This window comes from Mustela nivalis, assembly GCF_964662115.1.
Source record: "Mustela nivalis genome assembly, chromosome: 2".
NCBI lineage: Eukaryota > Metazoa > Chordata > Mammalia > Carnivora > Mustelidae > Mustela > Mustela nivalis.
The window spans coordinates 81,335,048-81,360,395 of record NC_139021.1 but is presented as its reverse complement, the minus strand read 5'-3'; the positions used below and the strand labels follow the sequence as shown (position 1 = coordinate 81,360,395).

At 39.2% G+C, this 25,348-nt stretch overlaps 1 protein-coding gene across 1 annotated transcript in view; it reads right to left on the bottom strand.

The window, feature by feature from the left end:
• BPNT2 (3'(2'), 5'-bisphosphate nucleotidase 2) overlaps positions 1–24,782 on the bottom strand; it is a 36,914-nt gene extending 12,132 nt beyond the window's left edge. Inside the window, exons 1-3 of the mRNA XM_082719478.1 lie at positions 24,126–24,782; positions 6,580–6,742; positions 5,184–5,279 (exon numbers count right to left, since the gene is read on the bottom strand). Of these exons, the coding sequence (XP_082575604.1) occupies positions 5,184–5,279; positions 6,580–6,742; positions 24,126–24,515 (649 nt within the window). The 5' untranslated portion in view covers positions 24,516–24,782. The remainder of the gene's footprint in view (positions 1–5,183; positions 5,280–6,579; positions 6,743–24,125) is intronic.
• Positions 24,783–25,348: the final 566 nt, after the last annotated feature.

The following is a 25,348-nucleotide window of genomic DNA, read 5'->3' as shown; positions in this document are numbered from 1 at the left end:
CCAAAAAGCAGGACATTATATAACAACTAACTTGATCTCAACATGTCAATGTCATGGGGAAGAACAGGACTGGAGGCTGTTCTAGATTAAGAGAACTTAACAAAACCACCAAAAAAAATGCATGTTACTTGACTAGATCTTGGTTTGAAGTAACCAATTGTAAAATCCACTTTAGAAACAACTGGAGAAATGTGAATATGGGATCAATTACAGAATAAACATTAATTATACTATTAAATTCATAATAGTACATAATATAAGTATTACATTATTAGTATATTAAGAGATGCATAGTGACATATATAGGCATAAAATGTCACAATCCTTGTAATTTTCTTTTAAGTACATAAAAAAAAAGCAAATATAAAGAAATGTTCAACTGTTAAATCTTGATGAAAGAGCATATGAAAATTCTGTACAATTTTATGTTTGTTTGAAATTATCCATAAAGAAGTTAAAAAATGAGAAAGGAGAAAGCAAAACAACAACAACAAAAAAAAACCTTCCTCAATTCTTTTTAGAAATGATCAGTAAAAACAGTTTTATTAAGAAATGAATTTACAGTGCTGCATCTCTAGAGGTCAGTATTGTGTAAGAGAATAAAGACAGCTTATCTAATACCAGAATAATCTTAGATAAGAATTAGTAATTTAATATTTTAAAAATGTATTTCATGTTACAGAATTTCAATAAATTCTGTCCTAACACATGCATGGACAAATTATTTCAAGCACTTTAAAAAAATTCAGTAGGTAATTAAATAAATGATTGATGATGATGACAAGGTAATCATGAAAAGGTAAAATAGCAGCTAACAATGGGTTTACTCTATCTGAGGATATGCTAAAAAAAAAAGCTGAGTGGGAAATAAAAAGTGACTATTACTTTGCTACATATTTCAGACATTATAACTTAGCTACATATTTCCAATGCTTGCATATACTATTACACTCACACATTTATATATTACTTTGTTAAAATACTATTTAAGTACCTGTTGCTTCTTAGGATTTCGAACTCAGTGAACTACTTCTAATTAAGTTTGGTAAGGATTTTGATCAGTTTTGCTCTACCTGCTGCCAACAATACTATCTAGCTCCCATTATAGTCAAGTGTAGCTAAATTCTGGTTAGCATATAATACTTGATAGTTGGTACTCTGCCAGTATCAATATACAGTCTGGATCTGAAAATAACAGTCCAAAAAGAGAACACAAGCCAAACACACCTTCGATACAGGAACAGAAGGTCACCCCACACCTAATTAAGGACTTATTGATTCTTCTGGAATGTTTGCTGACTAGCAAGTGCCTTTGTTCCAGCATACTGGACAACTTAGCAGCATCACAGAAGAACAGGGCATTTTCTTACAACTTAAGGAAACCATTTTGAAACGCAAGCTTTTCCTAAGTTAGAAACTTTGGGCTTTTTTATTTTAGAGGAGCTAAGACTCTAGGAGGAGGGGATACATAGTCTTATGGAATACATTTTTTTTAAATGGGCATTTTTTATGATCCTTATTCTCCCACCCCTAAAACGAACAGATGTGGAAATCAGGACCCAAAGAATGTGAATCTCTTCACCTATCTAGTACCAACTTCCTCTTCATTTCCTTTACTACAATTCTAATTCTCTCTGGAGTAGCAGGCTGTTTGCAGCTAAAGGGGCCATGTGACATTTGCCTAATGAGATGGAGCAGAGGGCTTAAAGTTACTCTTTCCTAATACAAAGAATATCTGGGATAGATCTTTTGTCCCTCTTCTTTCCCCTTTCTTCCAGCCTGGAAGAAAACCATGGAAACTGGAAGCACCCATCTTTGTAAGCAAGCAAACAAAAAGCTACCTTCTAAGAGAAAAAGCAAAAAGAAGATTCAGGTGCTTAACAGTATCATAAACTGAACCTTCCTGCCATTTGCCTATCTTTACTACATGAGAAAAATAAAACCTATTTATCTGTATACAGATAAATGTAACCCTAACTGATATAGATAGGCAATGAGGAACACTATCAAAAAAAATGAGTCAACTATACTTCAATTTAGAAAGGAAGGAAGGAGAGGGAGTGAGGGAGGGAGGAAAGAAAAAAAAGGAAAGGAAAAGAAGAGGACTTCAAAGACTTAAACTTTACATGCCTGTTTTTCTTTCTTTAATTGAAAGTCACTAGAATTCCTCTTTTACATACTTTCCAGAGTGATTTTGAGGCTGAAATGAATTTATGTCAATACATTTCATAAACTGTGAAAATACTAAACAAATGTGAGATATTAATAAGGAGTGGCTAGCTCTTGCTCTAACATTAGGAACTATGTGGCTTTCATAAGAGCTTTGCTAAGCCCTTTTTCCCATCTATAGAAAAACAAACTAACAACACTTATCTTTGTCTCACAGAGTTATTATAAGGTTCAAATGAGATAATTTAGTTTACTGCAAATAGTTAACCACTATACAAATGTTAGGAATGGTTGAGTTATTACGAAAGTGGTGTGATATACTGAATTGCATAAAATTCCCAAGGTTGCTTCCTCCTCTAATTTAGCTGGATGACCTTGAGGAATGCATCAAACTTCTAAGTCTCATTTTCTCATCTGTAAGTGGTAGTATTGGTATGTGTACCCTTCTCTCATGTGTTATACTAAGTGTAGCAATACTGCTAAATTAAGTTATGCTCCAATATCCACTTGCTCTATTCTCCCTAAGTGACAGAACCCTTAAACTGGATGCCTGGATGGCCATTAAAAAATAAAGACCACATTTCTAAACCTCCCCTATGGCGGGGTTCAAGCTACGTTTTGGTTGATGGGATATGAGCTGAAGTGATGCATGCAACTTATAGGACAAACCCTTAGCAGAAAATGTCCACGTCTCCCCTTTGATCCTCTTCACTGGTGAAATGCGGATAAGCCAGAGAGCCATCCTCAGTCAAGCAGAAGGGGGCACCAAAATTTAGCAAGGCAAAGCAACAAAAAGAGAATAGCCTGCATGCCTGATCTGTTTGCATATGGACTATTAGAGAAGAGAGAAATCAACTATTTTACTCAAACTCTTATTCTGGTGCACTGTATTACAACAGCCTAAATTAGCAGCCTAACATGTAGCCTCACTTATGCAGTAAGGATTAAAGGAAACATGTGAAAGCAAACCACAAACCATAAAAAAATTACATAATTAATTTTAAGGCACACTGTTGCAATAATGACATTAAATTCTTTATAGCTCATCAAATTATTAACTGTAAAAACTGTATGAATTATGAAAAGAAGATATAAGGTCAGATTAACACAAAACAGATTTGGTCTATGTTCAGCCAATCTCAGAGGAGCTAGAATCTGGGATACAAAGTATTCCTCAAAGCAAGTAGTTTGAAGAGTAGTCAAAAACTGACCTTGTCTCCATTTCTGTCCACTTGACAGCAAGCCTTTTTACGCAGTGTCAGCCACACACTGAGGCACAGTGAGAAGGGCAGAGTAAACAAAAGAGCTAACTGTATGGATGCTGGGTGTATTTGTTTCCTAGGGCTGTCATGACAAACTACCATAAACACGGTGGCTTAGAAGAAGAGAAACTTACTTTCTCAGTCTTGGAAGCTCACACATTCCACAGTTCATGAAATGTACTGGCAATCCAAAATCCAGATATTGGGACTGGTAGGGTTTATTACTTCTGGACACTCTAAGGGGAATTTATTCCATGTCTCTCTTCTAGCTTCCAGCAGCTGCCAGCAATCTTTGGTGTTTCTTAGCTTATATGCATCACTCTAATCTGTGCCTCTACCATCCTATCCTATCCTCCATGTCTCAGTAATGCTGGTTTCTTATAAGGACACTCTCACTGATTTAAGGACCTACCCTAATCCAGGATGATCTTATCCTGATAACTTACTTTAATCACCTGTAAAGACCTGACTTTCAAATAAGGTCACATTCTGAAGTTCTGACTATTACCGGTTTATTGTCCCTCAAAAGATATACTGAGTCCTAATCGCCAGCATAGCAGAATCAGACCTTATTTGCAAACAGGGTTATTGCAGATGTAATCAGTTAAATGAGGCCACGGCAGAGTAGGGTGGGTTTTTTATCCATATGACTGGTGTCTTCATAAGAAGTAACCCAGAGACATAGGCAGAATGCCATGAGGGGCTGAAGGCAGAGAATAGAGTGATGCGTTCACAAGCCAAGGAACACAACAGACTGCTGTGAAACTATTAGAAACTAAGAGAGAAACTACAAACTACAAACTAGCCGGCAAACTACAGCAAAATGGTTGTGCTGATACCAAAATGTCATGCCAGTATTCACTAGCACTGGAAAGACTTTGGGTAAGGTCATCCTGAGCTGCAGGGGAAGCTCTTTGACATGATATTCTATACTCCCAACTCCAACATGACGATCAAAGATCTCACCTGCCATCTGTACAAAGCGAACAAATATGACTATATCAAGAAGGTGGGGTAGGCAAGGGTCAAATGAACTCTGAAACTGAACTCTGAAGAAGTGTCTAGGGCTATACTAGGATTAGCCTGCTGCCAAATTGCCATTGCCCTTAACCACCACAATATCAAACTTATTTTCTTTTTTTTTTTTTTAAAGATTTTTATCAGAGAGAGAGAGAGAGGGAGGGAGAGCGAGCACAGGCAGACAGAATGGCAGGCAGAGGCAGAGGGAGAAGAGCAGGCTCCCTGCCGAGCAAGAAGCCCAATGTGGGACTCGATCCCAGGATGCTGGGATCATGACCTGAGCCGAAGGCAGCTGCTTAACCAACTGAGCCACTCAGGTGTCCCTCAAGCTTATTTTCTAATGTGACAACAGATTTGGCTAAGGTCCCTGATGGTGGATCTCAGAACCCACATGGAATCAATGTGTTAAGATCCCTGGACCTTATCCCCTGCAACAGCACAAGAGAAAGAATTCAGCTGCTGGGAAGTCTGTGTCCAACTATACTCCTCAACACTGACTATCTCTCATTGTCAGTTTCTATCCACTAAAGAAAGTTTAGAAAGCTCCGCTTCATTGTATATTATCATTACCAATGACAAAATCCTCACTGTATCCAACAAAAAGGTGAGGTATGGTAGGGGATTGACCTTAATAATTGCTGAGCTACAGCTGAGATTCTGATAGGATGGTTAAGTATTACAAATGTATGACTTAATAACATTAACTCTCGAAAGCTTTAGTGCATTTCTTACCTGTATATTCAGAAAATGGTTTATGTATCACTCCTAGTACAGGTTTACCATTCACAGCCACACATACCATAGTAGTGACATACTTTCGAAGATCCTCTGTGAAGAAAAAGAAAACAAAAAGAACAGTAACAAAAATTATTAAAATAATTCAAATTTTTAGTTTTAAATTTGAAAATCAACTCAAATACTTAGTCTCTGTACAAGGGATGTACTCACTAAATATCATCACTATTATATGATCAGGCCAATTTTGGTTTAGGAAACATTTTTATTAAAAAAATCCCCTCGAGGGGCGCCTGGGTGGCTCAGTGGGTTAAAGCCTCTGCCTTCGGCTCAGGTCATGATCCCAGAGTCCTGAGAACGAGCCCCGCATCAGGCTCTCTGCTCGGCAGGGAGCTTTCTTCCTCCTCTTTCTCTCTGCCTGCCTCTCTGCCTACTTGTGATCTCTCTCTCTCTCTGTATCAAATAAATAAATAAAATCTTTAAAAAAAAAAAAAAACCCTCAATATTCCCCATTTCCATTACCTATTTCTACCTATTTCCATGACCTATTTCTACCTATTTTCTAATATCACTACTATTAAGACACCTTGTATATCTTCCTCCTGTTCTCCAAAAAGCTACCTACTGAGTGTCTATTATGGTCAAGTTTAGTGCCTAACAACTAGAATACAAAGATGAAAAAGCAAAAGGCCCCACACTCAGAACTTACCATCTAGAAGGAGGGCACATAGATAAGCAATTAACTTTACCATATACACCAAGAGAACAGAGAAAAAATTGGAATTGGATATTTCTAGGTGAGAAACAAGGCATGAGAGGAGCTATAGAAATGGAAATCTAAGCTAGGGCTAGATTTAAAAAAAAAGAAAGAAAGAAAACAAAATGGAGATGAGGTGAGTAATTCTCTCTTTTGCTACTTAATTACCCCTGGGTGCCTAGTATTCTGAATTCCAAAGATAGATGTATATACAATAAAACCTAAATTGCCCAAATCACAAGTAAATATTGTATTTTGGCTATATAAATAAATACCTGAACTCATACAACATATAACTCAATAAAAAACACTTCAATAAACAGGTGTCCAACAGGAACCATTTTTTTTCTGACTGCTAAAAATGTCCCTTCACTGAAGGAAGGGACAGTGAATCACTACCACCAATAGGAGTATGCCACAATATACTGGTTTTGTGGTCAGGGGAGAAAGGTTGAGAATAACTGATCCAGTCCAAAGGTTTCATACTGCACTGCATTAATCCTTAAAATCTAACTGGAAAAGTTGTGTAAGATCGGTAAAGTATTTACTACCAAGTATATATTACCTGCCTTTGTTCTGGTTCTCCAATATATAATGGCAATCTAAAGTCTGAGATCAATCTTAATGTAGAGTCACCTGTATATTCCTGTGTAGCATCAAGTGGATCGATCCAGACAGTAACACTCTCTGCTGGTACCTCTTTAGGGGTGGCTATTTCCTTCAGGATGTCCTCAGGAATCTTACGATCCCATAAGATCACCTCCTGATCAGCTGCATCCACATGTTCCTCAGTATTGATCTGCACCAAAACCAGAAGACAGATGAAAAATTTAGAAACAAAAAAACGCCACCTGAGAAAATATAAGACAGAAAAACATTACAGACCAAATCACACAAACCGAAAGTAGGTAAAACAGTATTTTTATTTTGAAGCACTTTGAAATGCCAATTGAATATTACCCCCACCTTAAAAGACCACCAGAGACGTGAGTCAAAGCCAATCAGCAAAGGTCGTTTATTTAGCAGGTTTGAACCTGGACCTCTGCGCCGCTCGTTGCCGATAACGCCGAGAGGTCCAGAGCTGGGTTGGTGCAGGTTTTTTATAGACAGGTACAAACAAGTTTCGGGTGGGGCTGAGCTGATTGATTGACAGTTTGAACAGGCATACTTGGCGTCAGTGAATTTGCTCCTTCAACTTCACTGTAAAATGGAAATATGTAAAAGAAATTCCAGCAACATCCTGTCTTCAAGTACTTTCTAATCTAATATTTAAGCTGTTTGTTGCCTAAGATAGAGAATCCAAATATAGAGAAATATAGAGAAACTAAGAAACAAACTATTTAAAGCTTAATGATATTTACAAAAAACAGTAGATCTAAAGTGTAAAAATAGACTGACAATATGATGGAACACTGAGCACGATCAACTCTAAAAGGAAGAGAAAAGTAACAATGGACTTAAAAGAAATATGCCTTAAAACAGAGAAATGACGAATGCTAAGAGACACAATGTCCTAGAAAAGTAATCATCTAAAATATACCTTTGATCAAAAGAGAAAAGAAACATGGAAATAATAAAATAGATCATAAGTTAGTTAGATCATAAAATGTAAACAAAGGTAAGCTGGGTAATCCAAAAGGACAAAAACAGAAAATCCCAGAAACATCAAGCCACTTAAATCAAAAAATATTTTTAATATGGTGTACAGTAAGCATCCAACCCATCCATTCACTTATTTCTTCACTGATTCTGCAAATGTTTACTGATTGCCTACTACATGCTAGTTCTAGGGCCTGATGTATAAAAGTGATCAGTTTGAGATAAAAATCTCTGCCCTTGCGGAACTTAGTAGAAATTCTAGAGAGGGAGATAAACAATAAACAAGATACATAAGTAAAATGTGATATGCTGAATAGTGACAACAAGAAGACATAAAATGTAGCAGGGAAGAAGTATGTTGTAGGACAGCAGAAGAATGGCTATTCTTTAAGATAGGGTGCCTGGTATTATTCATACTAACTAGCCCAAAATTAGAAACTACCTAATGCCCATCAGCTGATGAATGGATAGACAAAGAGTGGTTCATCCATACAATGAAATGTTATTCAGCCAAAAAAGAAATGAAGTACAATTCATACTATAGGGCTGAGGAACCCCCAAAACATCATGCTAAGTGAAATAAGCAAGAAACAAGAGACCGCATACTGGATGATTCCATTTATGTGAAATGTCTGTAAAAGGCCTATCTACAGAGTCAAGAGATCAGCGGTTGCCTGGGGTAAGGGTAGGAACAGAGATTAACAGTAAATGAGCACAGGTTAATTATTAGGGTGATAAAAATGTTCTAAAACTGATCAATGACAAAAGTTGTACACTTTGGCAAATCCAAAAACTACTGAAATGGACAAATGCCAGGGGCAAATTATATATGCAAAATATGCTGCAATAAAGCTGCTATTTGTTTTCAAAGATAGGGTAGCTAAGGAAAAGGTGGTATTAGAATGACAATTTAAAGGAAGTGAGCCTAGCACGCATCTCACCTTCCAGCCCATGGAGTAAAAACACAAAGGCCCTGAGGTGGGAGTGTGCCTGGTATATTCAGCAGCAAGCAAGAAGTAAAGTATGGCTAGAGCAGGGGCACTTGGGTGGCTCAGACAGTTAAGTATCTACCTTCAGCTCAGATAATCTCCAGGTCCTGGGATCTAGCCCCAAGCTGGGCCCCCAGCTCAGTAGGGAATCTGCTTATCCCTCTGTCTCTCTTCCTGCTTGTGCCTTCTCTCTCAAATACATAAATATCTTAAAAAAAAAAAAAAAAGATAAGGCTAGAGCAGAGTAAGCCAAGAAGAAAGGAACTGAATGAAGATGAGGTTTGACAATAATGGAAACTGGATGGTGTAGGACCATACAGGCCTGACACAGAGTGAGCTGCCCTCCATCCTAACCTCTGTTAACAATGCACAGAGCATCCTAGCCACTGCAGAAAGTTAAAGGAGGGTGGCCTGTGTAGGGAGGTACAGAGATAGAAAGAAGTGAAATCATAACATGCAACTGATGACTGAGAAAACCCAAAAGAAACTGTAGATAAACTACAGAATAACAGAATGTAGCAAAGTCTCTAGATACAAGATCAATATTTAACAATCAATTGCATTTTTTATATATCAGTGAAAATATTAAAAGTACTTAACATAAAAATGGAAGCTTTTAAAACTAACAAAAAAGTAAATTACCCAGACTTAAAACTACTATTAAGATGTGCAAAAGTACAATGGAGAAAATTAAGATGTATGAAAAAACATTAAGGAATTACAAATGGTAAGGATGTCAATTCTCCCATCAGTAAATCTATAAATTTAATGAAAACTCCAATCAAAATCCCTATAAGTTGTCTTTTTTTTTTTTTTAAATCTCTTCTTGGAAAAAGAGCAAGCCATTTTGGTGAAAGGAAGGAAGGAAAAAAACAAAGAATTAACATGGTGGGATGACTTTCCTGACCAAATATCAAGACTTACTTTAATGTTAGAATAATTAAGACTGTGGCACTTTTCCCCAAAGCTTCACTAAGAAAGCTACACATATATACATATGTGTATATATATATTCACACACACATGCGTGTACAGTGTATGTGAAGTGTACAGTGTGATGATTTGATATATTCACACACACGTTAAGTATACAGTGTGATGATTTGATATACGTATATACTATAAAATGATTACCACAATCAAGTTAATTATTACTTAATGCATCTATTACTTACTTTTTTCTTCTGTGGTAAGAACGGTTAAGATCTACTCTTGAAGCAAATTCCAAGTACATGATACAGCATTAACCATAGCAATCTGACTATGTATCCGATGCTTAGAACTTACCTTATTTATAACTAAAAGTTATACCCTGAGACCAACATCCCCTCCATTCCCTAGACTCTGGCAATCACCATTCTAATCACTTTTTCTATAAGCTCAACATTTTTTTTTAGATTCCACATACTAGTGATACCACGCAATACTCTCTCTGTGTGGCTTACAGTTTCAGGTGGTATATTTAAATCTTTTGAACATTTTTTTTTTTTTTTAATTTCATTTATTTGACAAAGAGAACAAGAGGGAATACAAGCAGGGGGAGCAGGAGAGGGAGAAACAGACTTCCTGCCAGGCAGGGCGCCTAAGAGACCTGAGCCAAAGGCAGAAGCTTAAGGACTTGAGCTACCCAGGCACTCCTCTTGTGCGTTCTGAGTTAGTTTCTGTTGAGTGGTGTAAGATAGGGATCCAGTTTTATTCTTTTGGATATAAACAGTTTTCCCAGCACCTTTATTGAGAAAACTATCATTTCCCTGTGGTATGTTCTTGATGCCTTGTCAAATACTAGTTAAATGTGTATGTGTGGATTTATGTCTATCTTCCTTTGATCTAAGTATATGTTTTATGCCACTACCATACTGTTTTGATTAAAGTAGCTTTGTAATATAGTTTTAAATCAGGAAATGTGATGCTGCCAGCTTTGTCTTTCTTGCTTAAAATTGCTTCAGCTAGGGGCGCCTGGGTGGCTCAGTGGGTTAAAGCCTCTGCCTTCGGCTCAGTTCATGATCCCGGGGTCCTGGAATCGAGTCCCGCATCAGGCTCTCTGCTTCGGCAGGGAGCCTGCTTCCTCCTCTCTCTCTCTCTCTCTGCCTGCATCTCTCCCACTTGTGATCTCTGTCAAATAAATAAATAAAATCTTAAAAAAAAAATTGCTTCAGCTACTTGTCTCTTTTGTGATTCCATGTAAATTTTGTGTTATTTATTCTGTTTCACTGAAAACTGACATTGGAATTTTTTTTCTTTTTTCTTTTCTTTATTTCTTTTCAGCTTAACAGTATTCATTGTTTTTGCACCACACCCAGTGCTCCATGCAATACATGCTCTCCCCAATACCCACCACCTGGTTCCCCCAACCTCCCACTCCCCGCCCCTTCAAAACTCTCAGGTTGTTTTTCAGAGTCCATAGTCTCTCATAGTTCACCTCCCACCTCCCCTTCCAATTTCCCTCATCTCCCTTCTCCTCTCCATCTCCCCATGTCCTCCATGTTATTTGTCATGCTCCACAAATAAGTGAAACCATATGATAATTGACTCTCTCTGCTTGACTTTTTTCACTCAGCTTAATCTCTTCTAGTCCCATCCAGGTTGCTACAAAAGTTGGGTATTCATCCTTTCTGATAGAGGCATAATACTTCATAGTGTATATGGACCACATCTTCCTTATCCATTCGTCCATTGAAGGGCATCTTGGTTCTTTTCACAGTTTGGTGACCATGGCCATTGCTGCTATAAACATTGGGGTACAGATGGTCCTCCTTTTCACTACATCTGTATCTTTAGGGTAAATACCCAGTAGTGCAATTGCAGGGTTATAGGGAAGCTCTATTTTTAATTTCTTAAGGAATCTCCACACTGTTCTCCAAAGTGGCTACACCAACTTGCATTCCCACCAACAGTGTAAGAGGGTTCCCCTTTCTCCACATCTCTCCAACACAGGCTGTTTCCTGTCTTGCTAATTTTGGCCATTCTAACTGGTGTAAGGTGGTATCTCAATGTGGGTTTTTATGTTTTTGTTTTTTTTTAATTTTTAATTTTTTATAAACATATAATATATTTTTATCCCCAGGGGTATAGGTCTGTGCATCGCCAGGTTTACACACTTCACAGCACTCACCATAGCACATACCCTCCCCAATGTCCATAACCTCACTCCCCTCTCCCAACCCCTGCCCCCAGCAACCCTCAGTTTGTTTTTTGAGATTAAGAGTCACTTATGGTTTGTCTCCTTCCCAATCCCATCTTGTTTCATTTATTCTTCTCCTACCCCTTTAACTCCCCATGTTGCATCCCACTTCCTCATATCAGGGAGATCATATGATAGTCTGACATTGGAATTTTGATAGGGATTGCACTAAATGTGTTGACTGCTTTGAGCAGCATGGACAGTTTAACAATACCAATTTTTCTAATCCAAGAAATGCAACACCTTTCCATTTTTTATGTCTTCTTCAACTATTTTTACCAATGACAGAGTTTTTAGATCTTTCACCTCCCTGGTTAAATTTATTTTTAAGAATTTTATTGTTTTTGATCCTATTGTAAATGGAATTGTTTTCTTAATTCCTCTCACAAATAGTTCATTGTTCTTAATTTACAGAAATAAAATGGTTTTTGTTTGGGTGCCTGGGTGGCTCAGTTGGTTGGGCACCTGCGTTCAGTTCAGGTCATGATCCTGGAGTCCTGGGATTGAGTCCCTGCTTCTCCCTCTGACCTTCACCTTCTTGTGCTCTCTCTTTAAATCAGTAAAATCTTTAAAAAAGATTATTACAGTTATTATTATTAGTTCTAATAGTAATTTGCTAAGAATTTTAGTTTTCTATATGTAAAATCATGTCATCTGCACACAGATAATTTTATTTCTTCTTTTCTGATTTGGATGAATTTTATTTCTTTTACTTACTTAGCTCTGGCTAGGACTTCCAATATTATGTTGAATTAAAAAGTACTTGCGCATCCTTGTCTTCCTAATGATGTTAGAAGAAAAGCTTTCAGATTTTCATGAATGGGTCTCATGTTAGCTGTGAGCTTGTCATATATCGCCTTTATTATGTTGAGGTGTATTTCTTCTATACCTAATTTGTTGAGTTTTTATCATGAAAAAAATGTTGAATTTTGTCAAGTGCTTTTTATCTTTTTATTTTTATAGTGAGATATATATATTTTTATATATTTTTATCTTTCATTCTGCTCATGTGGTATATCACATTGACTAATTTGCATATATGGAAACCATCCTTCATCCCAGGTTAAATCCCACTTGATCATGATGTTTGATTCTTTTAATGTCTGTTGAATTATTTTGCTAGCACTTTGTTGAGGATTTTTGCATGTTATGAGCATGAGAAATAATAGCCTGTGATTTTCTTTTCTTATAGTACCCTGCATAGCTTTGGTATCAGGGTAATGTTGGCTTCATAAAGGGGAGTTTGGAAGTGTTCCATCCTCTTCAATTTGGGGTTAGAATTTGGAAAGGACAGGTATTAATCTTCCTTTAATTGTTTGGTAGACCAGTGAAGACATCTCATTATGGGATTTTCTTTACCAGGAAGTTTCACTAATGATTCAATCTCCTTACAGGTCAGTTCAGGTATTCTATTTCTTCATGAATCAGTCCTAGTAGGTTGCGTGTTTCTACGAATTGATCCATTTCTTCTAGATTATCCAATCCGTTGGCCTAGCATTGTTAATAGTCGTCTCTCATGATCATTTGTATTTGCAGTATCAGGTATAATGTTTATGCTTTCATTTATGAATTTTATTTTTAGAGAGAGAGAAAGAGAAGAAGGGTAGTAAAGGGAAAGAATCATAAGCACCCTCTGAGCTGAGTGCAGAACTCAATCTCACGATCCTGAGATCATGATGTGAGCCAAAATCAAGAGCTGGACACTTAACCAACTGAGCCACCCAGGTGTCCCCTTTTTAGTTAATTTCAAGATTTTATTTCCCTTGTGATTTCTTCTTGAACCCATTGATTGTTCAAAGGTACACCGTTTAATTTTCATAGGTCTGTGTATCTTCCAGCTTTTGTCCTGTCATTGACACCACCGTGTTCAAAAAAAACCTATGATTATCATTTTAATCTTCAATTTGTTAGGACTCGTTTTCTGCCTTACAGGCTATCTACCCTGGAGAGTACTCCATATGAGCTTGAGAAGAATGTGTATTCTGCTACTGTTGAATGAAATGGGTTATACATTTCTGACAGTGCCTATACCAGTGTGAAAATAGTACAAGTTTATTATTTCCTTATTGATGACCTGTCCAGATGATGTATCCATTGGTGAAAGTGAGGTACAGAAGTCTCTATTATTATTGCACTGCTATCTGTTTCTGTACCCAGATCTATAATATGTGCTCGATATATTCAGTGCTCTGATGTTGGGTGCATATGTATTTACAATTATTATATCTCCTTGATAAACTGACCCTTTTATCATTACATAAATTCTTCTTTGTCCCTTGTTAGAGTTTTTTTACTTAAAGTCTATTCTGGGGGCGCCTGGGTGGCTCAATGGGTTAGGCCTCTGCCTTCGGCTCAGGTCGTGATCTCAGGGTCCTGGGATCGAGCCCCACATCGGGCTCTCTGCTCAGCGGGGAACCTGCTTCCTCCTCTCTCTCTGCCTGCCTCTCTGCCTACTTGTGATCTCTGTCTGTCGAATAAATAAATAAAATCTTTAAAAAAAAAAAAAGTCTATTCTGTCTGATAACAGTATAGCTATCCCATTCTCTCTGGGTTTCCATTTGCATGGAATATTTTTTTTCTACACCTTCACTTCGATCCTATGTGTGTCTTTAAAGCTGAAGTGTTTCTCTTATTGGTGGCATACATTTTGGTCTTTTCTCTTTTTTTTTTTAATCCATTCACCTGGTCTGTTTTTGACTGGAGAATTAAGTTCATCTACATTTCAAATAATTAGTAAATGTGGACTTACTAATGCCATCCTGTTAATTGCTTCCTGTCTTTTTGTGGCTTCTTTGTTCCTTTCTTACTCTCTAAATGTCTTCCTTTCTGATATGATTATTTTCCATGGTGGTATCCTTTGTTTGTCTATCAGAGGTTTTTGTCTTGTGGTTATCATGAGACTTACATAAAATATCTTATAGTTATAACAGTCTAATTTAAGTTGATAACAACTTTGATTGCATATGAACTCTTCCCTCTTTAACTCCTTCTACAACATGTTTTTAATGTGACATCTTTTTATATTCTATATCTGTTAACAAATTTTTGTAGCTATAGTTTTAAAAAAATACTCATCTTTTAACTTTTATATTAAATGATTTACATACCACTATTACATTAAAAAATTCTGAATTTCATTATATACTCATTTTTTATATTACTATTTAGCATCCTTTCATTTCAACTTGAAGAACTCCATTTAACATTTCTTGTAAGGCAGATCTAGTGGTGGTGCATTTATTTACCTGGGAAAGTCTTTATCTTTTCTTCATTTCTAAAGACAGAGTGTTACAAGGTAAAGTATTCTCAGTTGGCAGGTTTTTTTGTTTTTGTTTTTCTTTCAGCACTCCAAATATATCCTGCTCTCTTTTGGCCTATAGGGTTTCTGGTGAAACATTTGCTGATAGCTTTATGGGGGTTCCCTTCTATCAGATGAGTTTTTTTTCTACTGCTTTCAAAATTCTTTGGGTTTTGACAGTTTTATTATAATGTATCTCAGTAAGTTCTCTCTGAGTTGAATTTGTGAACTTTTGAGTTTCACACAGCTAGATATGCCTATATCACCCCTGATTTGGGAAGTTTTCAGCACCATTCCTTTAAATAAACTTTCTGCCTTTTCTCTCTCCTTCTCTGGGACTTCTGAAATGTAAATAGTTACACTTGATGGTGCCCCATAATGCACACAGGTTTTCTTTACTTGCTTTATTTATTTTCTTTTTTCTCTGTTGACTGCATGATCTCAAAGGATCTGTTTCTGAGTTCGTGGATTCTTTCTTCTGCTTGATCAAGTCTTCTGCTGATTCCTGCATTTTCATTTCTTGTATTCTTCAGCTCTAAATTTCTAGCAGCTTTTTAAACTTCTCTGTTTTATCTCTTTTTCGTTCATATATTGTTTTCCTGATTTCTTTGAGTTGTCTGTGTTTTCTTAAGCTCACTGAACTTCCCTAAAACAATTATTTTGAATTCTTTGACAGACAATTTATAGATCTCCATTTTGGGGGGAGCAGTTATTAAGAAATTATATTCCTTTGGCAATGTTTTATTTCCTTAATTTTTTTGTACTCCTTGAAGTTTTGCATTGCTGTCTTCACTTCTGAAGGAAGTTATCTCCTCCACTCTTTCCTGACTGGCTTTGGGAGACAGCTGTCTCACCTTGAGTCTGATGTAGAATTCAGAGGCTTTCTCTGACCTTTTCTGTAGATGTGCCTTCTCCACACTTTCTGTTCCCTCCTGGAGGGCATTCTTAAGATTATATGCTTTGTCTCAATTCCACAAACCCAGACCAGGTGCTGAGGGTCACCCATTTGTTTTCTCTAGGGTGGTACCTTGCAATACTCAAGTCTGTGAGCCTTTTCGCAGTTATGCGGGATTTTTGCACTTGTTTGCTAGCCATTTGCAAAGGCTCAGTCTCACCATCTACAGGAGCACACGCTAAAATCAGGCCAATGTCGGTGAGTGGGGTGGGTCTGCACAAGGTATATAAAATATTGAGGCTGACTGTGAGCCAGCTGTGAGGATCTGAGGGTGAGGAGTCCACAGTGGGCTTGTGGGCAGCCTTCCTTTTGGGTATCTATGAAGAGATTCGTAACAACCCTTTGTAGTTTGAGCCCTGGTTTATGTGCTCCCACAGCGTCTCCCAACCCCACAGCCTTACAGATCACTCTAGTAATGTTGGTGACAAGAGAAAGAAGTGGGCTTCTTGGACGGTGTCCTGCTTGGCTGGAAAAGCCAGGTACTCACTCAGACTCCTGTGGGTACAACTGCAGGCTGTAGGGGTCTCTCCTGGCACTGACCTTGATGGAGAGGTGATGCAAGCTAAGTGAAAATGTTCCTCTTATTTGGATCAATGCATCTATTCTTAAGTTTTGGTTTGGTTTTTTTTTTTGGCCCCAATGATGTGCTGGAACTTCTCTGCTGGACTTCCAGACTCCTACAACGGAACTCTCGTCTGTGAATGACTACCAAAATCAATGTCCTGTGAGGGAATGACAGTAGAGAACTCCTTTTGTACCATCTTGCAGACATCAAGTTAAAGTATTTTGGATTTAGAGCCCATACGCTTAGTAATACTACAATGCTAGGCTATGTCAGATGAATGAATCTAAGAGTAACACCATACAAACACCACAGAATAAACTTAAACAACAAATGTGACTCCCAGAAACAACAAAGTAGTTCACCAACTACAAACCCTTGTAGTTTACAAAAATGGCGATGCCTGGTCTAGGAAGCAACTACTGTGCCTTATGATTTAAGAATTTTGCCTAAAGTTCAAGTCCGCTTCTCCGTATCTTTTCAATATAGTATGACCTGACAAATTATAGAAGTGTATTTGAAAACATCTTTCCTGAGAAACAAATGAAGCAGGAGAACATCAGCACAATGTCCTCATCTGCTTTTGCACAACTGCTACTGGTAACCTGCCACTACCATTACACACCTACAAATTGAATAAATCCACTTTCCGCCACTGTAAAGAGCCTTACACATAGCTGGTAAGATCACAAGCAGTAAATCTATCCCAGTTCTTCTCCACATTTCACTAAGTCCTCCCAATTTCAAATAAATGAAATTATGAAATTATGTATTCCAAACAAATCTCAATTTAAACCACCATCTAGCTCTCACTTGGGATTTCTCAAATAGCTTTCAGTTGCTCTGGTCTCCTACAACGCATTCACTGATTCGTTCATTCATTCAACAATTACTAATGACCATATATTCTAAACTGTTTTGGGCACTAGGATAAAATTATGAACAAAATGGACAAAATCACGGCCTTAACAGAGCTTCCCTTTGCAACCCAGCAACTTGTCATCTTCCTAAATAAGAGTATTGTCACTCCCTGCTTAAAACTTGCCAATGGTTTTTCATTACACAGAAATAAAATCCAAACTCCTTACCATCACCTACAAAGTAAGGCATGGATGATTTGGCCTCAGTAACCTTTCTTTACTTGCATCCTTATTTCCTACACTCCAGACTTGTCTTTTCTGGTCCCTTGGCCTCAGGGCCTTTGTACTTGCTTTGTACTTGTACTCTTCTGTTCATATTCACTTTTCCCAAATCTCTTCATGATGGTCTGCTTCTTATCATTCAGATCTCAGTTCAAATCACAGAGCTATACAATGGCCTGCCCTGACTATCATGGCTGAAGCAGAAGCCCCCACTCACTCTTCTAACATGGTCTTATTTTTCTTCTTCAAAACCCTTATCAGGATCTGAAATCAGTTTATTTGTTCATATGTGTACCATATGAATACTGAATACAGAATACTGACCCACCAGACCTTAAGTTTTATAAGTTCTAGGACATAATTTCCTTCATACTGTAGCTGCATCCCACTGCTGAAACCAGTGTCTCGCATAGTAGGTGTTGAATAAATACTTCTGTATTGACAACATTATTCTTTGCCATTGTACTTTCGTTTCTTCCCCATAACCATTTCCATTCAGTCTTCTCCCTCCCTCATTGGTACTGCCTGTCTCAGTCCTCAAAAGGGAACTGAAGAATAGGAAATCAAGACTTCAAAACACAATTAATGCTATTAATATGAAAGTTCAGTAACTTTGGGGTTGAAGAGGCTTTGGGTTAATGCTTAAGGAGGTACCAACTACTGAATTTCTCCATAAATCATAATATCATAAAAAGTTCTCAGATATAGTACCTCGCACTGTGCAATCACACAGCAGGCATTCAATAACTATTTTCTAAATGGGTACCTTCTTCTACCTTTTTAGACGCGTTTTACTATCAACACCATCTTTCACACATATACCTATAAATAAACATGTTCTAGTTTCTCACATTTTAAAAACACCACCAAAAAAATTCATAGAAACTTCTCTTAGTTTCATATAAGACCCCAGCCAAGCTCTTTCTTAAAAGTCTTGTCTTTTACTATCTTCATTTTTCCACATCCCATCTTTTTCAATTCTGCAACCTTTCCATCAAACCACCAAGCAAGCTCTTAAAAAGTTCACCAATGAACATTCACCATGCAGAACCATCACTAAGAGTATGTTCTGTTATTGCCAGCTCCTCAATTTATTGGGAATGTGACTTATCTAGGCTAGTCACCTAATCTTCCTGAGCTGCTAAAGTGGATGATAAATCTATCTTCCTACTGGGATCTATGGCTGAATTAATGAATAGAATAGGTAAAATAAACAAGCTTAACATTGTGCTTAACAAAGAGTAAGCATTTAGTAAATGCTGGCTGCTATTATTATTAAATGATTATTTTCCATCTTTGCCTTAGGCCTTTGATCTTCCCCTTTCACACTATATTCTTTCCATAAGCAATACTGTTCCAATTAATATCACAACGATGACTCACAAATTTGTATTTCAAATTCAGATGTCTCTTCAGAGCCATATATTCAAATACCTCCTTAACATGTCCCCTTGGCCATATCAAAGACAACTCTTAACTTCATAAGTCTAAGATGGCACTTGTAATCTGCCCCCGTGGACGTATCATCCCTCACTCTTCATCTCCAGCAAAACACCAATTGTGAAAGCCAGATATAGAATACACTCTGTAACATCCTTAGAAATTCATCTCTTTCCAATTCTATCTTCTCTACAAACACAGCCCCAATTTAAAATGCAGAATGTCTCTCTTGAAAAAAATCTCCTAACTGGTTTACTCCCTCCAAACGATTCTCCAAGCATCAACTCTGAGGCCTTCTAATCATTCAAAATACTGTGGGTTAGTTAAAAGTACACTGTAGTTATACCTCCTATACGGACTTATATATAGAATTAAGCAGACCTGAGATGATTCTCAGACCATTAAATGAATCTCTCTACAGGCCTAAAATATTTTCTAGCTATCTAAAGTTTGGTAAATTATTTAGCCTTTCCAAGCCTCAATTTCTGTAGCTGCAGAATGGAAGCAATAGTACTTGACTTCCTATGCTGTTGACAAGAGTACCTTAATAATGGGAATAAAAACTTAAAAGCTTAATTCAGTGCTTGCTACTGAGAACTAAATAAATGTTAGCTAGTAAACCAAGCTGAGTGTAATGTTCTCACTGCCTGAGTTCTGGTCCTCATCTCTTGCACAGCCTATTTTAACATACCCCAACTGGTCTCAAGCACCTCCAAATACCCACAGCTCAAAGCGTATTGTAGGCTTTAAACAAGGTCAGGTAAATCTGGTCTTCTTTAGTACTTTTGGATTAAATTAAAGATCACGTTCAAACTTCTTTGAGATTGGCATATGATCCAGCCCGTTTACCTTCCTATTTTCTTCCACAGTCATTTCCCCCAATGTGCATCGGATTCAGACCTATCAGCATACTTGAATTTACTATACTACCACCTCTACTGGGCCAGCTCCTTTCAACTTGGGTTTTTTTCTGTCTGCAATGCTTATGTCTGCACTAATTGTCAATTACTAGTTATCTGGAATTTATAGAAGAGGAAAACTGCAGCTCAAAGAAGTGAAATGACTGGCCAGGATCACATAGGTGGGTGACTAGACAAGACATCAAGGCAAGTGGTTCCTTTTATTTATTTATTTATTTTTAGAAATTTATTTATTCATTTGAGAGACAGAGAGAGAGAGAGCACTAATGCACACAAGCAGGGGGAGTGGCAGACAGAGGGAGAGAGAGCAGCAGACTCCTGACTGAGCAGGGAGTACAGAGCTCAGGGTGGTGCTCCATCTCAGGACCCTGGGATCATGACCTGAGCTGAAGGAAGCCATTTAACTGACTGAGCCATTCAGGTACCCCTCAAGGCAAGTGTTCTAGCACGATATTAGCACTTCTCAGACTTTTCCAATGAACACTCCTGCTGAGAGAAGAGTTTAACTCCCATCCCAGAGGTCAAGGAAGTCCTATACCCAAGACTCTGAAGAGCAAAATGAATCATTTTCAAAGTCAAAAACTTTAAATAAGTTGAGGATATAGAGGCTCACGCAGTTAGAGCTCCCCGTGTGTTAAATTAAAACTACAAATCCAAGTTGTCTGTTCTGTGGCTCTAAATTCATTCCACAAACCTATCGTCAGCCTTCATTTTCATCACTATTCAGAAGGATGTAATTAAAGACAGTATCATGCAAATGGCTGCAGTTACTATTACTTTCTTAAAATAAAATCAAGTACAGCCAGAGTGTTTAGGAAGAGGAGAAAGACTGCCCTGAGGACTCTCCCAAGAACCCTAATGTAAGAAAGGCTGAAGACAAAAGGAAATCCAGGGATCATAGGTCAAACCTGAGTTTTCTTATGATAACACACTTCTGCAGAGGAGGGCTTCTCAACCAGGGCACCAACTGAAAACTTAGGCCAGATCATTCTTTGTTATGGAGAGCTGTCACGTGCATTGTGGGCCATTGTGGGCCAGTTAACCGTCTACCTACTAGATGCCAATAGCATTCCACCCCAATTTGTGACAAACAAAAATCTCTAGACTTTGCCAAATGTCTCTCAAGGGCAAAAACACACCCTGAGTACTCTAAAGTGTACTCAGATATACACCTGGTATAACCTTGTTCTGAGAAGTAAACATCAGGAGAATTCAAGACTGAATCTTGATTCTAGACAGGAAAATCATGAGAGAAAGTAAGACACCTCTCCCTATTTGCACAGGACACCAGGATATAGAGGTAAAAGAAGAAAGTATTTGTGGCTTCTCAGTGCTAATTTGCCATAAGAAAGTAAACTGAGTGGGATTTGACTTAAATTCCTTATCCAAAAAATCCAGGTGAGGCTTCAAAAACAACGAGACATTGAAGACTGTATTCTGGGTGCTGCAGGAGAGGAAAGAAAAGAATCCAGAGCTGAGTTTCTACTTAGATGATAGCATTTGGTCTCTAGTTTAACAACATAGTGATAAAAGGAAGCAACTCAATATGATACTATCCTACTTTGATACTGTATAAATGAACATAACCTCCTTTACCCCAGCAAAAGTCCAACACTAAAAATATACATGTGAACATTCAGTCACAAGAAAACAAAAAGTTATTTTACTTAAAGGCAGAGCCTTCAACATCTGCAATTCTGAAAGCCTAGCTTTTATGTTTAATAAAATGCAGCTCACCACCCTTGGCAGCTATTCCCATAGCATTTGCTAAAAAGTGAGAAAACAAAGCAGAATCCTGTGGAAGTTCACCAAAGCAAAAGGTCTGGTAGGGGTGGGGTGGAGTTCACATGTGAACACACACGCACATACTTCCATGTTTTTGGTATTTAAGACTATTTTGTCTTTACCCTTAAAAAAAGAAATTCAACTCTACTTCATATATTTTATTATTATTGCTTTTAATATTCCACAATTTGATGTCTTCCCAGGAAATTTACCATAAGTTTTAAGTAGCCTCCTAAAAATCTAGCTAAAATGAAGAATTAGAGAGTTCACATAAACTACAGTGTCATCAGGGACGCCTGGGTGGCTCAGTTGGTTGGACGACTGCCTTCGGCTCAGGTCATGATCCTGGAGTCCCGGGATCGAGTCCGGCATCGGACTCCCAGCTCCATGGGGAGTCTGCTTCTCTCTCTGACCTTCTCCTCATTCATGCTCTCTCTCACTGTCTCTCTCTCAAGTAAATAAATAAAGTCTTTAAAAAAAAAAAAAAAAAAACTACAGTGTCATCAGCCTCAGATTTCCCATCTGTAAACTGGCATAAATAAAATTTACTTCTTAAAAGTTGCTGTGGCGAGGGCACCTTGGTGGCTGGCTGTTAAGCAGTTGCTGTCAGCCCAGGATCCTGGGATAGAGTTCCACCTGGGGCTCCCTGCTCTGTGGGAGGCCTGCCATTCCCCATGCTTGTGCTTGCTCACTCTCTCTCCCTTGTTCTCCCTGTGTCAAATAAATAAGTAAAATCTTAAAAAAAATAAAAAATAAAAAAGTTGCTGTGGCGATCAAATGAAGTCCTGTGTGGCCACTATCTGGGGGCCTAAAAAACAGTCAAGAAATGGTTACCATTTCTACTGTTGTAACTATTCTACATCAACTTCTCTGAAACTCCTGTTTCTTCCACAAACTCTGAAGAGAAGAACAAGTGTTTTGGAGAAAGAATATATTTTAGAAGCACATCTTACATCTATGAAAACACAACGTAAGTATTTGTGTTGATAAAGATTTGTAATGATAAGGTAAGCTAGGGCAAAGAAAAATAAATTTTTGGTGTTTTGTTTCAGAATTCTCCTGTCAAATACACCTGACTGCTAGCAGCTCTGCCAGAAGCCAATGTTCCTTTCCCTGCAAAAAAAATTTTAAGGAAAAAAAAAAAAGAAAAAAGAAAAAAAACGACAGAAAGAGGACAAAGGAGAAACAAAGCAATAATATGACAGACCAGAGGAAAGGTTACACAAGATAAGTAAATTCTACAATGACAATATTCTCCTAACTCTTCCAAGAACAACAGTAAAAGGTCAGATGCCTTCCAAAGAAGCTGGGGTTTAGATTTCACTGTTTATCTAATTAATAGAATACCACTGGAAAAAAATTTTTCTTCCCAGTAGCCAAAATCTACTATTAGGTGAGTTAAGACATACACTTACAAAGCATTGCTACGCTATGCTAAGTTCTTCCTCCAGAATTATGTTTTTTTAAATTTTATTCATTCAACAGCAGCTCCACTAAAATGAATTTTAGAAGTATTAGTAACAAAATTCAAAATTCTAGATTTACCTAAGAAAACGTCAATTCCTTCCCCCAGAAATCTATCCAAATAAAATGCAAAGGTTCTTCAATTCTATCTGGAGATAATAACCGGGTAGACAGCTGAAATGAAGTTGCTGGGAAACATACTTCCAAACACCCCTTTAAAGAGCCCCCAGAGTACAAGTCATTAAGAGATCACTCCACAGCTAAAGTATATCATAAGCATACCCCCAACAAATGCCCTGCACATTAACAGCTCCGCAACAAGACTTCCACGGTTTTTAGCCCTCAATTAGCTCCTGGTAGGTCCAGCAAAAACATGAACTCTATAGTCACAACCCTTTCAACAACTACATCAAGGAAGGCTACACGGCCAAGGGGGTTCTAGTCCAACCTCCTTCATTTTAGAAAAGGGCCTGCAGTGAGGAATGAAGTTAACTTTCACAGCCTTTTCATATCCAGGCCCACCCAGAACTGAGAGTTCCAGCTTCCAGGTACAAAGCACTTACACAAACTCCGGGAGGGGCCAAGAAGTTAGGTAAGGCCTCTGAGTCAGACTACCTGCAACCTCACCCATCTCGCCTGCCAACCGTTTGTACGACCTTGAGCACCTCCACTTCGCGTCTCAATTTCCACTTCTGCAAAATGAGAATCAGGACCCCACGCCCCGGGGCCGTCGGAGGAGTCAAGGCTCCGGAACGGGCTCCGCGGCTCCCCCGCTCCCCGGCTCCCGGACCTGGGCAGGCGGCGCCGCCCATCCGCTCCCGGCGCGCCAGGCACTCGTGGCACCCACCTGCACGTTAGGGAAGGCGGTCTTAAGCAGGTAGAACATCTTGCGGTTGGACAGCACGTCCCCGCTGGTCATCTTGTCCTCGGCGCCTTCGCGCGTCTTCCCCTTGGACTTCTCGTGGAGGACGTTGCTCTCGCGGACGCGCCTCACCTCGTCGCCGCCGCGAACAGCGGCCAACACCGACACGGCCAGCATCTCGCGGAGGTCCACCGTGCCCCCATCGGCCGCGGCCGCGGGCCCCGCCGCCCCGCCGCCGCCCGGCTCGCCGCCCAGGCCGAAGAGGCTGAAGCGGCCGGCCAGAAAGCCCGAGTACAGATGGTAGAGTACGCCGAGCCCCAGCAGGCAGAACACGGCCACCCCCAGCGGGGACAGGCGGATGCCCATAGGGGCCATGGCGCGGGAGGCCGGCGCTCGGGGCGGCGGCCCTCACAGGCCTCCCCGCGCCCGCCGCCGCCGCCGCGCTCCCGGGCCTGGCGCCGCGCTTCCTACACCGGCGTCCGCTCGCCGGCGCGCGCGCGCCCCATCGCTCCCCTCCGGGAAAGGCCGAGCCGCGCAGAGAAGCCCACCGTTGACGGGCCGCGCGCCCAACTGTCCCGGGCGGCGCGGTCCCGGGTGCTCAGCCGGGCAGCGGGTCTCACTTCCACGTTAGCCAACGGCTGCGAGGTGAAAGGGGAGCGTGGGTGTGTATCCGGGTTACGCGAGGAGGCGGGGCGGGGCGGGGGTAATATAGGCCACGCCCTCGGGGCGGGGCGACCCTGGGGGCGGGACGACGGTCTACCAGTTTAGGGAGCTGCTAAATTGCTCCTTGTCCTTTAGTCCGGATGGAGCAATGTTTGAGTTTTCGAATCACTCTTGCGTGTGACGGGAGAATTTTCCATGGAGGGAAGGTGCTGAGTGCCTTGCGCAAATTTAAATTAAATCTCTCTTCGAACGAAGATGTATGGCTGAAATGAGGTGTACTCTTTAGTTTTTAGAGTACCCATCGCTCTCAGAATGTTGGCGAATGGAGGAAATTACAAGCCATTTTCAGAGAGATCGGTATGCTTTTTTTCTCTGGCGCTCATGGAGACAGAGCCTGTAGCTTTAAATCGCTTCTCTGCCCTGGGAGAGGTGGGCAGTGACCAGTACTGGAGAATTTTACTTGGCTCTTTAGTGTATTGGTCTATCTGTGGTTATCTAAACGTGTGTGCATTTACAACTGTATATTATATAGATTTTTCCCTATA